We start from the raw sequence: 17,496 nt of genomic DNA on the forward strand, positions 1-17,496 counted from the left end.
GAGGGTGTTGCATTAAGTTTTTTTTATTTAGAGATGGGGTAACACTGAGAGGTGTTTTAAAAACCCTAACAATGGTGTTACTCTTAGTACTCTTAACAAATTTATCCTATTCCATAATGTTTCTAAGTCAACATTTGTTATCTTAAAATTTACATCTAAATACACACTATATAAACCTTCTATCAAGTTTTAAAAATTTTCTACAAATTCATTTCCCACTAGAGGGGAACCTCCTGTCTTTTGAGGGAGTTTTACCTAAGCAGACTCTGGATTCAGACCCTGAGTAGAGTCTCATCCCTCCTCCTGGAGCAGCATCCTGGGCTCTGCCAGCGAGACGCGCTCCAGCATCCGCTGATCCTGACAAGCTGCTCACAAACGCTGCAGTCATCCAGGGCTGCTCAGCAGACAACATCAAAACATGACACCAGCAGCCCAGGAGAGGCTCATAAATCACTCAGGAAGAAACTGGGGATAATTAGTGCCCCTGTTTGCTGAGCAGAGCCTGCCCAGCTCCCTCCCTCCCCTGTCACTGTCACTTGCTCACACGAGCCTTCACAACGGGTTCTCCTGTCGCCTCCACTGAGCATTAAAGGCAGCAAGATAAATTTATAACTCACATGATTTCTTGAATAGTGTATTGCTGGGAATGTCCCAACAAAGGCAGGAATGATGCAGCTGACTCCATGTTCTCAGAAGGCTAATTTATTATTTTATGATACTATATTATATTAAAGAATACTATACTAACTAAAGAATACAGAAAGGATACTTACAGAATACTAAAAAGATAATAATGAAAACTCGTGACTCTCTCCAGAGTCCTGACACAGCTTGGCCCTGATTGGGCAAAGGGTGAAAACAACTCACAGCAGAATCCAATGGAACAATCACCTGTGGGTAAACAATCTCCAAACACATTCCACATGAGCACAACACAGGAGAAGCAAATGAGACAAGAATTGTTTTCCTTTTCTCTGAGGCTTCTCAGCTTCCCAAGAGAAAAATCCTGGGTGAAGGGATTTTTCCAGAGGATGTGAATGCCACACTTGAAAGCAAAGGGAACAGGAACATCCCTGGAACCACAGGTCTGTGGGCTGTGTCTCAAGGAGGCAGCAGCCCAAGCCCTCACTCCCAGGTGCTCTCCCCAGCCAGAGCAGGTAAGAAAAGGGATTCCCAAAGCCACAAAGCAACTTTTGGGTGTTCTGCCCACCACAAGCTCCTGTCAGAATAACTGTATGCTCTGCCCAGACACTGACTGGGATCTGTCACATGTGGCAGCAACCCAAATTTGCAAATGGCTCCTAAAAATTACCTTTCCTGAGAGAGAGGGAGAGTAGCCCCACATTTCTCTTCTCAGAGAAAAGCAAGGCACCAATTCTTCCCAAGAATATTTCTGGGTTTCACATTCTCTGAACATCAGAGAAAGAAAACACAATTCTCATCATTTGCTGTGCCTGTGTTTGTGCCAAATTAGAATGCAATATGGAGATTGTTTACCCACAGTGATGGTGTTTTGTTTCCTTGGCCTGTCAGGGCCAGGTGTGTGTGTGTCAGGACTGTTGGGTGACAGTCACGAGATTCTCTGCAGTTGTGTGCAGGGTTGAGTGCTTGGCAGGTTCAGTTTTAGATGCACAGAATAATATGGTATAAAAAAATAAGTCATTAGCCTTCTGATAAAATGGAGTCCTCCTCATCACTCCTCCTTCATCGGGGCCCTCACAGCACAGCAATAAGGGAGGGTGAACACACCTGTGTTTTATTTTAAAGCTCTACTGGGCTGAGCAGCATCTCAGTGCAGCCAGGATGGAGCTGAACTGAGCTGTGCCCTCCTCTGCTGTCAGCCCTCACAATGAGAGAGTGCAGAGGGGGTCGGGATCATGGACAGACCACCTCCACCTCCTCCTCCTCCTCCTCCTCCTCCTCCTCCCCTCCCAGCACAGCTGACTGCAAGGGGGATGACAGAGTTACTCAAGCTCTCTCTGATCGTTGGCAAATCCGAGCCTGACCTTTCTGCCTCATCTGTGAGAACAAATGGTGATGTTACCTGGCCATGCTAACCCAGCTGGGACGCTGCTGGAGCAGAAGGAAAAGCAGCAGAGCCGGGAGCAGGAGCAAAGGACCCCTCTGAGGAGATCATGTAGGTTCTCACATTTCTATTTGGCCTCTCTGCTCCTCTCCTCAAGGAGCAATCCAAGGCATTGAAATAACATGAGATCCCGCTGCTTCACGGTGCTGTGGCTCTGAAATGGTGAAAATGCCCTACAAAACCCCGAGCAACCTTCAGCATTACCATCTGCAGCTCAATTCCCACCCCTCCACAACACCCCTGCTCTGGAGAGAAACAGAAACCACAAACACCAAAGCTTACAGCTGTGCTGCACAGCCCTGACCATTTCCCTCTCCCCTCTTCTGTGTTCACTGGTGGAAGAAATCGCTTTAAGCAGGTGAGACTCCAGGAACTGGAGCAAGCAGCAGCAGCAGGAGAGGCAGAGCTGGAATACTGAGAGGGTTTGAGGAGAACAGGGCAGGATTCCTGCCAGGTGACATTCCACACCATCTGCAGCACAACATGCCTTGGCTGGTGCCTCTGGATCTCTCCTGAGTCCTGTAGCCCAACGTGGCAAACCAGAGCCATTGTGACACCACCAGTGCTCAGTGCTCCCCATGGTCTGCATGTGGGACAAGACACCCCAAGCCAGCAAGGTCAGGCTTCCACATTTTATATATTATTATATTTATATATATATTTATATATTTTTTCTTTTCTACATTTATTTTTATTCTCTCCAAAATGAATGTAAATAACCAAATCTTTTTGCAGCAGAAGCTGTTCTTTGGTGACCTGCTATTCTGCTGGATCACAGACCATGGGGAGTCACTGCAGGGGCTGCTGCACTGCCCACCTCCAGACAGATTCCAGGCTGAGTTACCATTGCCCAGCTGCAATGGTGCTGTAGGACTGGGAAAATCTCTGTTCTAGTCCCCAAGCTGCTTATCACCCCATCAGGGTCCATATCCTGCAGCCCTGAGATCAGACCCCAAAACACATCTCAGCAACTTAGCACAAGGTGCAACAGCCTTGTAGAGGCTGAGCTTCACCTCTCCTTGCTTCTGTTTTCCAGCTTGTGCTCTAAAATCAGCTCTTCCCCACCCCTGTCCTTCCTTCATCCCATTCCCACCAATGCTGCTCGCAAAGCAGTGGAGGAAACAGCACAGGAGCCCAGCTGTGCTCAGCCACAGGAAACCAGCTGGAGATGCTGGGGTGGGAAAGGGCAGGTGTTGAGCTCTGCAGCTGAGCAGCAGGAAACACTTAAACACAGGTTGGAAAAACAGTTATGGGAGCAGCAAACACAAACCCCAGCAGCTCAGCAAAGCCCCACTTCCCAAAGGCAGCAGGTTCCAGGACCTCAGCACCAGAACCACTGCTGCAGCAGTGACCCCAAGCACACAGATACCTCTGAGCCACTTCAGATGCTTCTATCAGAGTCCCAGCAAGGTGAGCTGAAATCAAGCCAGAGCCTTCTGCAGGCAGCAGGAGCCCAGCACGAGGGCAGAGCTCTGCTCCAGCCGTTCCAGGACCTGTCCCACACCTCCCCTGGGCTTGCAGCAAATTCCTCCAGCACCTCACACCCAACCCTGCAGGAACCAACAGCAAGAGGAATCCAAAGGCTTTTGATTCTTTGAAGCAGCCAGAGCAGTTGCAGGCACCATTCCAGCCACATCTAATCACGTTTTAACACTTAATAACCTGTTTTCCCTGGCTAATCCCCTGCAGCAGCAAGCTCCACCAGCGGGATGCACATCCCACCAAATCCAGCCTGGGGCACAGCCACGGGCCCAGGGAGCACAGCCAAACCCAGCACCAGGATTACAGAATTTGGTGCTTTTTCAGCAGCAGCCTCCTGCCCCCTGACTCTGGCAGTAAAACAACTGCAAGGAAGATGCTTGGTGGAAAAAAAGGATCATCAAACATATTAAATTCTAAATGAGAGGAGAGGGCACAGAAAACTCAATCTCCTGAGTCTAGAGCCCTTCCAAAGCATCTCCCACATTCAAAATTTATAGACTTCTCTGTTTCCCTTTTTTATCTACATCTTTGTTTGCAGAATAAATTCTCTCAGTGGCCATTTCAAAACAAAGGAACCTCTGTCTGTGTTTACTTGACAGCAGAGGATTAGGATAAAATAACTTGCATTTCAGAAGGGTTTTTTTATTTATTGTTAAGATGCAAAGCCTCTACTGCAGTGAATCACCAAGCAGAGAATCCATCTGAAGAATGATTTCTGGCACACACCAAGAAACTTGGCTTTTGGAGGGAGCCTCCGAGAAAGGTATTCACATACAAAAATCAAATTTTAAATGGGATTAACTTCTGGACTGTGACATTATCCATTTCTCCTGTTCATGCTCCTGCCTCACATCTATGTTTATTTTGGTTATGACTGGCTGCTCACACAGTTCAGGAGCCAGGAAAGCTCTGGGCAGGGCTGGGGCATTTTCATGTCTCCCTCCCTTTGAATTGCAATAGCTGAGGCTCAAAGCTGGGCTGGGCAGGTCACTCAGGGAGAAACAGGAACAGCCTCAGCCTAAACTCGACCATGAACTTCAGCATCCATCCACAACCCAAAGGATTTTTTGGATGATTTTAAAACAAAAAATTTTTTGACATCCCCCAGTCTCAGGGTCCTTCTGGGTCGCTGCAACCCCGAGAATGCTGAAAGTCTCTTTTCCCAGCCTGGTGCTTGAAGGAGTCAGAGCTCTTCAGTTCTCAGTCTCAAGGTTGTTTATTGTTTCTTATCTATAAAATATTTTCTCCTGCCCTGCCCAGGTCCATCCAGCAGGACAGTTCCAGGCACTCTGCCTGCCCCCAGGGTGGTGTTATGTCTTTATACTAAAAACTACGTGTACAATGTTTACAATTACTTTCCAATACCCATCACCTATGTTAGACCGTGAGCTTCTACTCTAAACCAATCCAAAAGTGCCAACACCACAGCAGAAGATGGAGGCCAAGAAGAAGAAGGAGAAAGGCTGGACACACCCAGTTCCCTCCATCTTGCCTCCTGAACCCCCATTCCAGAAACCCCAAAATCTACTTTTCCACCCAGTGATAACCTCACTATTATTCTACCTAAACTGTTGTGGCTTGCTGATCTTCATCTAAGGTTGGTAATTTGCTCCATGGATCACAATCAAACCCCCAGGTGTTCTGGGCTCTGTGCCAGGGTCTCTGAGCCCCCTGGCAGGGGTCCTGGCTGTTCTGCACAGCCAGAGGGATGCTCTGGGTTCCCACACCCCAGCTCTCTGCAGGCACTGAAGGGCACAGGCAGCTTCCCCTGCTCAGCTGGGTCTGGCAGCACCCTGGGAACAAGGAGCAGCACAAACAGCCTCAAAAGCTGGGCTCAGCCCCAGGAAGGAGCTGACACTCACCACAAGCCCACCCCATTTATACCCCAGCTGCAGTGCAGAGCTGCACACCCCAGAGCACGTGGAGGGGGATGGCAGCTGCCCTGCAACACCCATCAGTTCATCAATGATGCTCCAAAGGGCCCTTCCACGAGTCCAGGGGGAGCAGGGACCAGGCTCCTTCCCCACCAGGAGCCCATTCCTGGGAAACACTCAGGCCTGGGCGTGGCAAAGCTGAGGCCACACCCAGGACCTCTGCCCTGGTCGCTGGTTTGTGCAGATTCACATCCCTCATCACACCAAGGGCTCATCACCAGCCCAGCACAATTAAGCTGCTCCTCTGAGCTCGCCTCCAGCCCAGCACTGTGTGCTCAACAGCCACCACCACTGCCAGGAATATTTCCTGCCCTTCCCTGGGATCCAGAACACATGTTAATTAAATGCCAGTTTGTTATTCAAACAGACCTTTGGAGGCTTCACAGTGCTAATAAGCAGCACACGGATGCTCACTCCACGTGAGCTGCACCTCCCCTCAGCCAGGAGAGCCTCTGAGCTCCTCCTCAGCTCCTGCTCCAAGCACAGGGGTCAGCCCTGCCCTCACCTCACCCCAGTGTCTGCAGGGATGGATTTTCCCATCTCCCCAGGGGCTGTGATTCCCCATTTCCCATTCCCAGGGAGGCTGCCCAGGACCCACTGCCCTTCCTGCCTTGGCCATGGGTGGATTCCTGGTTCTCCCAGCGATCAGATCCTCCCCCCAACAGCCACAGCCTTTCCCAGGGGACAGAGGGAGCTCTGTGGTGGCACTGGCCAGCTCCTGGCCAGGACATTCCTGAGCCTTGGTCCCACTCTGCTTTGGGGGTTACTCACCCCTGGGAGTACCTTCAGCACCCACAGCCAGCCCCTACAAACACCCCACCGTGGCCAGGAGGAATGTAAATGACTCTTCATGCTTTTATTACTCCTTTTCACTCCTAAATCAAAATTCATCCTGAGCCTGGGAGGCAGCAGGTACTTCAGAAAATAAAACTGGCACAGCAGGAACCACGGCAGCCTCTGTAAAAGCTGTGACAGGAAGGACTGAACCCCAAAAACCTGAACCAGGTGTTAAAGAGTGAGAAAAAACCTCTCAGGTTGTGCCTGCCAAGCTTTGGGGACAAAGAACACAACCTTCCTCCAGCATCTTCCTCCAGAGACAGCAGAGAGGATGCTTTGTGTTTAAAAGCAGTGTGTGAGGCCATGAATGAAGCTCATCTTCCCCAATAAGCAGCACAACAACAGCCAAATGTGCAGCAATTCATCTGGAAGCAATAGTTTGCTTGGCAAAGCCACTGAATATAGGGAAAAAAATTGGTTTTGCATCGAATTTTTGAGCTTTCTAACAAAGCAGGATTTGCCTTACCCAGTTAGAAAGCTAAGAGACCAAAACCTTGAAAAATTAGAGGACCTAGGTTATAATTTACTTCTTTTCTTCTTTAAATGTGACCAGTCAGGCATTACCAGAAGCAGCATTCAACCTGCACCACCTTGGAGCAAAGCAGCCAAGGCTGGCGCTCACAGCCCTCAGCAGAGCCAGAGAGGCTCAGGCAAGAGGGTGAACCCATGTACACACCTTGATTTCATCACCTGAACCCCTGAACATGGAGGATTTGAGGTGTGAGGGCCTGAGAAAGGAGATTTGGATTGCCCCAGCTCCAGGACAGTGCTGACACTGCTCCCAGGAAACAAGAGACAGGCAGGATGCAGCCAGTGGACTCAAAGGTCTGGGTTAAATTAAGGATAAGGATGGGAGAAGCCACTCCAAGGCATCCAGAAAGGGGGTGAAGAGCTGAGTAATGATCTTTTTGCCCTTTTTGCCATTATTTCAGCCCAGTTTTAGAGCCCTCTGGGCTGACCCCAGGTGCTTCTGCAGGTTTCTGGAAACCTTTGCTGCTCTTTGCAGCACAACCTGTGCCACAGCTCAGCTGGCCCCACAGCTCATCAGTGTCTCTGCCTTTCCTTCAGCTCTCTACAAACCTTTCAGGGACACTGGGGCTCCTCTGGGCCACAGGGCAGCTGTAACAGTGACACCTTTCATTTCAAACTCTGCAATCTTTTCACAGCCCCCCTCCTCAAAAGCCAGGTCTGGAGAAGGTGCTGGTCTGGGGGCTCCTGCCCACTCTCCTTGTGCTGTTTCTTATCCCAGGAAGGAAGAAATCCCCTCAAACCAGACTTCATTCACCAGGTATGTGCTTGGCTTGGGGACAGGAACATAAACCCACCTTCCTCATGGGGACACCTACCCTGAGCAAGGGCAGGAGCACTGAAAATCACTGACCCTGCCACCTGCTCCAGGCTGGGGTCACCAGGAAAACACCAGACATCAGAAAGGGGATGAATGGAGCTGGTGATGGGAGCAGCTAGAGGAGCAGAAACATCAGCCATCATGTCCTCCATCCATAGGGAGAACACAGATCCAGCTGCCACAGGATGCAAAAACAGCTCTTGGAAAGTCAACTAAGAGGTTTAGCACCATCCAGCTGCTGGAAAACACCATTTTATCCCTCTCCTCCCATAGGGAAGCAGCTGGCACTTCTTCCAGCACCTCAAGGAATGGATTTAATGCTCCAAAATCACATCCTGGGTGAGGCTGTGGAGTTCAGATCCTCCCAGGGTTCTGGTATGGAGGAGGAGAAGACCACGGTGGCCTGACCAAGCCCATCTCACCCTGCTCAGGGCAGCTCAAGCTGGGCAGTTCCCTCTGTGCACTTCACCTGGCTGGAGTCTCAGACAAGAAGCCAGGGGAAGCTCAGCCATGGCAGCAGTGTCCTCCCAGAGCAGGGGCAGGCCATGACTGTCCCACCACAGAAGTGTCTCCTGGGCTGACTTTGTGTCTCACCAAAAGAGGTGTTAAATACAACATAACACTTGCTAAAAATTAGAATATTTCTCTTCTACATTTCAGTACCTGCATAAAACCACAAAGGCCTTTTATTTCCCCTTCCCTAAGGAGCAAGTCCCACTCCCTGCAGGCCACAAGTGCTCAAACCCACCAAGACCTCCAAGCACCTGAGCCAGATCCTCCACAGGTCAGACCAGGGGCAGCCCACACACCCACACTGCTGCCAGCTGAGGCTCTGATCCTGCTGCTTCCCCATTTCCTGCTGTGAGCCAGGGTCAGCATCCACAGCCCAGCACTCAGCCCCACCTGCCACAGCTCTGGGTATGAGCACAGCCAGGTTGGAGCCACAGGGCAAAGCCACATGTGGCAAGAGAGGCCAACAGGGCTCTGAGCCATCCTGATAGTCCCCAAAGGGCCAGGAAGGACCCCTGTGTGATGGTGTTTGCAGGGGTCTGAGGATGAGGGAAGAGACGAGAATGTTGACTCCATGTTTCAGAAGGCTGATTTATTATTTTATGATATATATCATAAACTATACTAAAAGAATAGAAGAAAGGATTTCATCAGAAGGCTGGCTAAGAATAGAAAAAGAAGGAATGATAACAAAGGCTTGTGACTGACCAAGACAGTCCAGACAGCTGGACTGTGATTGGCTATTAATTAGAAACAACCACATGAGCCCAATCCCAGATGCACCTGTTGCATTCCACAGCAGCAGAGAACCATTGGTTACATTTTGTTCCTGAGGCCTCTTAGCTTCTCAGGAGAAAAAATCCTAAGGAAAGGATTTTTCAGAAAATATCATGGCTACACCCATGGGAATGGAAGATCCAAGCACCATCCTCCTGCATCCCTGGCACTCATCAGCTCAGCTGGGCTGTGCACGTGGGGGCAGCACATGAGGATCTTAGGTTGGAAATGGGGGTGTGTGTTCTATTTGTCATCTGTCAGAGCTGGGGCAGTTCTCTGCTGTCCATGGGGCAGTTTTTTCTTTATCTCTCCCACAGCCAACCCTCCCTGCAGGAGATCTCTGCTGTCCATGGCCACTGAGTGTCCCTGCAGGGCTGATCCAATTCCAGCATCCCATGGGGAGATGCTGCATTGCCCAGGGCAGGAGCCAAGCATTCCTACCTGGATCCAATCTGAGGTGCTGGGACAGCACAGCAGCCTTTGCCCAGTGCATTGCCAGAGGAGCAGCTTCTGCTGCCCTGCATGGCCAGAGGGAGCCCAGGCCCATCTGCAGCAGCCCTGGAGCTGCAGAGGAAAACTCCCCCCTTGTGCAGGATCCCTGCTCCAGCAGAGCCACAGCTGGCACTGCAGGAGGGCTGAGCCCCCATGGGATGGGGCTGTGCCACCCCTGACACACAGGGGGACAGGGCATGGTCTGACTCTGATTTTTTGTTTGTTTATTTGTTTGTTTGTACTATTGCCTTTGTTATTTTTAATTTTGCTAGTACAGAACTATTACTCCAATTTCCATATCTTTGCCTGAGAGCCCTGTAATTTCAAAACTCTAATAATCAGAGGGAGGGTGGTTACATTTCCCATTGCAGGGCAGGTTCCTGCCTCCCTGGCATTCCCCTGGCTGTTCTCAGGGGCCAGGCCAGGCCGGTGGGGCCGTGCTCACCTTCAGTGCGGATGGTGAAGGGGGAGTCCCCCAGGCGCTTGGCTGAGAACTGCCCTCCCAGGGATGTCATCAGGAAGCACAGTGTGAAAAATCCAATGCCCAGCACGAAAATCCTGCAGGAGAGAAAGCAGAGCTGGAGCAAGGTGTGAGGCCAGCCAGCCCCAGCACCCCATGGCCCTGGGGAAATCCCTTGCACAGCAGCAGGAGAGGCTTTGGGTGTCTGGGGCAATCCCAGCTCCATCCCTGAGCCCACCCAGCCCTGGCAGAGAGCAGCATCTGTGCAGCCCCAGCCCCACACCCCAGGGCCTTGTGTGCTTCACAGAGAGCCCAGGACACAAACCCTGGCACTGAGCAGGGGGTTTTGCCTGGGAGCCCCCTCTGAAATCCCTGCAGCCTCTCCAATGCAGGCCTGGAGGAACCCCCCACTGCCCTCAGGGGGAGTGCAGGATCTGCATCTTCAGCAGGGAGGCTGAGCCAGACCACAACTGCCCCGTGATGCTCCACCAGGGCCAGCCCAGCAACCCCGAGCACAGGAACCACTACAATAAACAATTCCTGTGTTCCTCTGGGAGAGAGGAGTAAAGAGAGACCTTTACCTTCCCTTCCTCCCAAAGGATCTAAAAAAAACCCCTTTTAGTTTTTTATACAAAGCCTTTTGTTCCCCTGTAACTAGGCCAGCAGCATTGTCATTGTGTCCCCTGTGCACAAGGGGACAAGAGGGACCTGCACTCATGTGGCCTGGGGCCACCCCATCCCTGCTTTGCTCCCAGGGCTGGCAGGGAAGTGGCTCCTGGGGGACACACAGGGCAGGATGTCACCTCCAGGAGGGACAGGAGCTCCCAGCACTGCTCCTGCTCTGCCCAAATTCAGCCAGTCCCTCTTTTGGGGGTGGAAGGGCTGAGGGCAAGAGCTCTGTGCCAGCCTGGAGTGAAAAGCAGAGTGCTCTGTGCCAAGGGATGGATGTCTGGCCTCCTTCCACTGCTCAGAGACGCTGCCATCATCCCCAGGACTCCTTGGAGGTGCAGCAGCCTCCAGCAGCCACAAAAAAAAAAAAAAAGAAAAAAAAAGGAGAAGCCCTGGCAGAGCCACTGCCAGGTGTCAGTGTGACACTCCCAGAGCAGCAGCATGATCTCAAACCCAGGGGAAATCTCCAGGAGGAGAAAGAGAAAAGGCAACCCCAGCCAGCCTGGAGAAACAACAGGTTTGTAACAGGTAAATCAATCCTGAGAGGGGCAGGGAGCTGAGGAAGCCCTCAGGGGTGCCCTGGCATTGCTGCCTTTCAGCTAAAGGGAAGCAAAGCACGGAGGACAGGAGCCTGCAGCTCTCCCACAAGCTCACAGCATCCTCCACAGGGCTCAGGAGCTGCCACAGCACAGCCACCCAGGCTTTTCCAGGGCCAGAGGAGCCCCCAGGCCTCCATCTAAGCATTCCTGCACAGCTGAAAGGCAGAGGAGTAGGAGCAGCCTTCAGCTCTGGGCTGCAGCACGCCAGCACTGCAATTATCTGCTGCTGGAAAGGGCTAACAAATAAAGTGACCTGCTTCAAAGCCCTTGTTAGTGACTGGAGATGTTGTGGAGAGCTCAAGTACCAGGTCAAGCAGCTCAAGAAGGGCTGGGCTTCCCCAGGGAGATCTGGTGGAGGAGCTCCCAGGGCAGCTCCCTGCTGTCCCTGCACAGCACAGCCAGGCTTGCCTTGCCTGGAGAGACTCGTGGGCACTGGCAGGGGATCCCCTGAGCTCCCCACCTCCATGCAGGCAGCTCTGATGCTGCTGTCACACAGACAGCACCACCTGAGCCCCAGATCCAGGGCAGCCTCACTCTCAGCAGCAGCCAGCTCAGGAGCAAAGGCTTCCTTTGCCTGCTCACAGCAGACAGACCCCTAATTCCTGCCCATCCCCGTGGATCAGCCCTGCCCCATCCCCAGTGGATCAGGGGCACCTGGCTCTGGGCTCTGGGCAAGCAGCACAGCCCAGCTCCCCATCCCCTTCTCACCTCCCACCTAATCAGGGGGAAAAGCAACATCCTGGGCTTGTCAGCACCAATGAGCTCTGCCAGCAGCACACTCAGCACCAGCACAAACCCTCCCTGACAGCCAGGCCAGAGCTGACCTGGGGGAGCTGAACCTGGGAGAGCTGAACCTGGGGGAGCTGTACCTGGGAGAGCTGAACCTGGGGGAGCTGACCCACCTGGGTGAGCTGGAGCTGAGCCACCTGGGTGAGCTGAGCCACCTGGCAGAGGGGATGCTCAAGTGCATCACTAGACCTGCCTGACATCCCTGTGCAGCCTGGACCAGCTCAGGTCCCTTTATTTCTGAATGAGCCATCCCTAGAGGAGTGGAAAGAAGTTTCTACAAGCTGCCTAAAGCACTGTGCACTCCCTGATCCAGGCTCCCATCCCTGCAGGCCCAGCCCCACACAAGCAGTAAGCAGTGGAGCTGCTTCCAGCAGATGCTGATGAAGCAGGCAGCTGTGGGATGTGCACACAGACACCATCCAGCCCTCAGCCCCTCCAGAGCTGCCTGGGAGGAGGCTTTGCAGAGAGCTGTGGTCCAGCTCCAGCAGGGAGGTGATTGTGGAGGCAGCAGAGCGTCCCTGATGCTGCAGAGTAACGTGGTGTCCCATAAATAGCTTGGAGAGGGGGTGATCTGGGGACGTCAGTGCATGATCTGCCATTGTCACAGCCTGAGCCCAGCGCAGGGCTGGCTCTGGGAAAGGCTCTCAGGAGCACCCTGGAGGGGATTGCTGCACCCAGCTTGGCTTTGGAGGGCTGAATTTGCCCTTGGGGCACGCTGTCCCATCCCTGGCAGGAGAGGACAACAGCAGGCTGGAGGAGAAACAAGCTGAAGGAAAGCCCAGGCAGGTCCTGCACCCCAGGGTCCATCCTGGTCCAAAACCCACCCATGGCCCTGTCCTGGTGTCCCCTCCCACAAGGGGCATTTTAAAAAAGCATCACCTCAATAAACACCCAGCCCTGATCCTGCTCTCACACCTCCTATTCACAATATCTTCATCATTATGCAAGACCTTGTTGATGCTTTTTAATCTTCATAATTATAGTCTGGCAAGGAGGGATCCTTAAACACTGAGCAGAAAGAAAAAGGGGAAGGGAAGAAAAAGATACAAAGGTGATCTGTGCTCTACCATCTCCCTAGGAAACTAAACCTTTTTCATTTTGACTGGATTACAGAGGGAGTAGGGGAGATGCAAGATGCTTTTTTCAAAAAAAAAATTAAAAAAAAAGAAAAAAGAGGAATTGGAGCTTTAGTGAATTGCTGTCCTTGGGAGATCAGTGGATCCAGCCTAGAGCAGTGCTCCAGGGAGCAGGGATGGTGCAGGGCTGGGCTGTCAGCCTGAGAACCCCAAATCCTTTACTTTTGCTCCTGTTCTCCAGGTGAATAAAAATGCCCAGACTCACCTGAGTGGAAACTCCCTGTACAGAAAACAAATTTACCACAAATCTGTGGTAAAGTAAAAAAGTATGTAAAACATACCAGATCCCAGATGGTCCAAATGCACTGGGTTCTCTCCCCCAAAATCAAAACTAACTCCCTAAAGACTCTGGAGCTCCAAGGATCAAACAACATCTATCCTGCACGCTGGCTTTGCCTGTCATCCGTGTCACGTTTAATTCATCACTTTGGCACAGTTTGGTGCCAAGTCACTCTCCACATCCTCCCCAAACTGAAATGTTCACAGTTCTGGGCTCTGGCATGGTGCCCAAAAGAAAAGAAAGTGAAATTCCTCAAGTCTTAAATGAAAACTGGAAGTGATGCCCCAGTCATGGAGGATTTTGGCCCATGGAACTGAAGGCTGGATGTGACCAGGAGGGTCTGAGTGCTGAGCTGGGATGTGCTGGGGGGAGGAAGGCCAGCAGCACCCAGCAGGATGGGGCTGTGGCACTGGGAATGTGGCACTGGGACTGTGCCCATGGTGCCACATCACCCAGCTGGGACCCACAGGAGAATCCTGCACAGGTGCAGGGGGAAACCCAGGGCTGCAGGGTCAGGTAACACCTTTTGTTAGACAAGTTTTCAACTCCCAAAAGCTGAGCCACCATTCCTACCAGCAGAAGTCAGGCTGATGAATGACTCCTCTCCCTGAAACCCCTTTTGTTTGGAACCCAACAGGCTTGTGGTGCTGTGGGACTGATGCTCAGCCATGGGATCCATGCAGGGACCAGAGTGAGCTCTCACTGGCCACTGTCACATCCCACTGAAAGCCTGGCTTTGGTTCCCAGCTGGTGAACAGAACTACAGAGCCAAGAGCTGGGCGAGCTGGGCCAGGGCTCCTGGGTGAATTTGTGCCTGGACCCAGCTCTCTTGCCTGGATCCAGCTCTCCTGCCTCTCACCATCACAAGTGAGACCCCCTTGCTGCTGAGATGAAGTCAGAGCCACCCTTGGCCATTCCTGTGGTTTTCCAGGCTGATCTGCTCCCTCTCTGCAGGTGCTCTCCCAGCTCAGGGCTCTGCATTGCTTTGCTAAGTGTGTCTGGAGGGAGGTTAATGAAATGTTTTGGTGCACAAGATCAGGTTTCCTGCGTGCTGTTTGCCGATGGCACCACGGGATTCCCCAGCAGGGAGGCTTTGCCCAGCCAGCAGCAGGGAGCCTGTCCTTTTACAGGGCCCATCCTGGCTGCCAGGACCTTCTCCCACTGCTGGAGGTCATCCCTGACCCACAGCTGAGCATGGGGGGTGCTGATGTTAGGGGAGCGGAGCTGATTTGCACCAGGCTGGAGCTGGGCAGTGCCAACACTCACCCACGCTGGGCTGGGAGCAAGGTGACACAGGACTGTGGCATGGGGGTGACACCCAGCACGACAGCAGCAGGGAGGGGGGGCAGAGGTCCTGGACACTGTGGGACAGTAAGGAGAGGGGCTTGGGAATTCCTCCTCTTGCACAGGGAGAGCCTGGATGTTAAAACAAGGTAACCCTGCTGGTTCCAGGGGCACCAACACTGGGCTGTACTGGTTGGAGAGCAGAAGCCAGCCCAGGGCACACGGCCAGGACAGTGCAAGTTCTCCACCTGGGCACCAGAGACCATCCAGCCATCACAAACCCCTCACCCACACTCATCCTCATCCCTAACAGGAGTTTGTGATCACCCTGCCATGCACTCCCTGTGCTCTCCCCTGACCCCAGGTCACTGCTGGAGATGGGGTTCCCCTGCCTCAGGGGTGATGCCCAGGGCACAGGGATGCTCCAGCCAGTCACCTCCTCACTGTGGAACTCAAACCCAGTTAGGAGAGCAAACAACCAGGCAAAGAGCATCCCCCGGGGTCAGTGTGCCCTTCTCACAGTCACACCCTGCTCCACCCCTGAGCTCTGGGAGCCCTCACACCTCTGCCAGTGCTCACCCCTGAGCTCTGGAGCCCTCACACCTCTGCCAGTGCTCACCCCTGAGCTCTGGGAGCCCTCACACCTCTGCCAGCTCTTTGTGCCATCCCCTTGGCCAAGTTCCCTAGTCCCAGGGCAGTGCCGCGGCATCCAGCAGCAGAAATCGCTCCAGGCAAGCAGAGCCGAGCAGCTCCCGAGGAGAGGCAGAAAACCTCTGACACCTGAGTGCAAGCCCAGCCCGTTCTCCTTCCCGACAGGCGGTACCCGGGCCAAGCAAAAAGGCAGCGAGCAGATCCCTCCGGTGACCCCAGAGCTCCAAACACAGCGGGGAGCGCTGGAAGCCGCTGGGATGGGCTGGCCCCACCTGGAGCTTCGTCCCCCGGCACGTTCCCTTCTATTTCGAAGGGGTTTTGGTCCCTCTCCCCATCGGAACACCAACATCTCCCAACATCTCAAGCTCGGGACCAACCTAAGCACGTCTCCAGCGAAGCAAAGAAGCCGGGGAGCAAGGGCTGGAGAGGGGAAGCGAATGTATGGAAAAAAAAATGGGGAGTTACAGCAAGGGGGGAAAGCAATGGGTGGGTACGGGTGTGCTGGAGCCGGAGGAGTTCAGGTCTGGACATGCACCCCAGCTCCACTGCCAGCTCACGGTGGGATTCGGGATCCCCAGCTGCACCAGCCCGCTCAAAGCAGAGGAACCGAATCCCCCCGAGTACCAACATCTCCGAGAGCCGTTCCCATAAAAGCCAGCGGCAGCAGCCCCGCGATAACCCCGGAGACACCGGCGGCCAGCGGGAGCTGCAGGAGCCGCACGGTGCCCGGCGGGCAGCCCTGCCCGGACCCCTGCCCGCATCCCTGCCCGCATCCCTGCCCCGATCCCTGCCCGCATCCCAGCTGTGATCCCTGCCCGGACCCCTGCCCGCATCCATGCCCGGACCCCTGCCCCGATCCCTGCCCGCATCCCTGCCATCCCCAGCTGAGCTCCATCCGCACGCCCCACACGGATCCCTGTCCGGATCCCTGCCCGGACCCTGGCCGGATCCCTGCCCCGATCCTCGCCATCCCCAGCCCTGCCCCGATCCCTGCCGGATCCCCGCCATCCCCAGCTGGGCTCCATCCGCACGCCCCACACGGATCCCTGCCCAGATCCCTGCCCGAATCCCAGCTGGGACCCCTGCCCGCATCCCTGCCCGCATCCCTGCCCGCATCCCTGCCCCGATCCCTGCCATCCCCAGCCCTGCCCGGACCCTGGCCGGATCCCTGCCCCAGTCCCTGCCATCCCCAGCTGGGCTCCATCCCCAGCCCTGCCCCGATCCCTGCCCCAGTCCCTGCCATGCCCAGCTGGGCTCCATCCCCAGCCCTGCCCCGATCCCTGCCCGATCCCCGCCATCCCCAGCTGGGCTCCATCCCCGCACGGAGCCCGAGCCCCGCAGCCGCAGCCCCCGCACCGTTCACTCCCCGCCCGCAGGATCCGGGCGAGGCGGCGGCGCCAGGAGGAAACCCCAACTTTACCTAAAGGGTCTCAAGGTGACGAGGCATCTCCTGACCATTATCTTGCCATCCGCGTTGACAGTGATCATCGTTCGGAGTTGCGGGCAGGGGGCGGCCCCGCACCCCCCCAGCGGCGGCGAGCGGGGCTGTGCGGGGCGGGGGGCGCTGCGGGGACCCCCCCCGCCCTAGCCTTGCCCCTGCCCGCTGCCGGCCGAGCCCATGGCCGGGCCCCCGGGCTCCGCTCCGCTCCGCGCACCCCGCGCTGCGGCTCCGCTCCGCCCCGCGCCGCCCCGCGGAGCCTCCGCCGCGCTCCGCCGCGCTCCGCCGCGCTCCGCGTGCCATCTAGCGGCTACCGCGCCCGCGGAGGGGGGCTCGGGCAGCGGGGCACGGGGAGGTGGGCATGGACACCCCCCGAGGTGAGGGGGTGGCGTTTTGTGGGGGAGATAAGCGGGTTTGGGCGGAGAGGGCGGCAGCATCCCCGCGCAGGTGACGGATCCCGGCGTGGGGACCCCGGGAGGCAGGGATGACCAGAAATGCCACCCGGCAATTCTGCCTGCCACCCTGAGGGGACAGGCAGCCCAGAAATGCCGCCCAGCACCGTGCCCGGGTGATGTTTGATTTGTGGGGCGTTAGGAGCAGGGCAAAGCTCCCTTGTGGGGAAAGGCGGGTCTGGAGTCTCTGACAGCACCAAGCTGCAGCTCTGCGGCCCCATCACTCTTGGGGCACAGTCACAGCCACAACGTGGCTTCCCAAAGTCCCCGTG

General features: G+C 54.7%; 1 protein-coding gene across 2 annotated transcripts in view; it reads right to left on the reverse strand.

Annotated features, from left to right (window-relative positions):
* Window positions 1-17,024, reverse strand: part of MGAT5B (alpha-1,6-mannosylglycoprotein 6-beta-N-acetylglucosaminyltransferase B) — a 79,891-nt gene extending 62,867 nt beyond the window's left edge. For both annotated transcript variants that reach the window (XM_071452535.1, XM_071452534.1), the window contains exons 1-2: window positions 16,755-17,024; window positions 9,912-10,024 (exon numbers count right to left, since the gene is read on the reverse strand). In XM_071452535.1, coding sequence (XP_071308636.1) covers window positions 9,912-10,024; window positions 16,755-16,822 — 181 coding nt within the window. In that variant the 5' untranslated portion in view covers window positions 16,823-17,024. The remainder of the gene's footprint in view (window positions 1-9,911; window positions 10,025-16,754) is intronic.
* Window positions 17,025-17,496: the final 472 nt, after the last annotated feature.

Source organism: Agelaius tricolor, unplaced genomic scaffold (assembly GCF_023055355.1).
Source record: "Agelaius tricolor isolate 1412-34295 unplaced genomic scaffold, bAgeTri1.0.p SCAF_35, whole genome shotgun sequence".
Taxonomy (NCBI): domain Eukaryota; kingdom Metazoa; phylum Chordata; class Aves; order Passeriformes; family Icteridae; genus Agelaius; species Agelaius tricolor.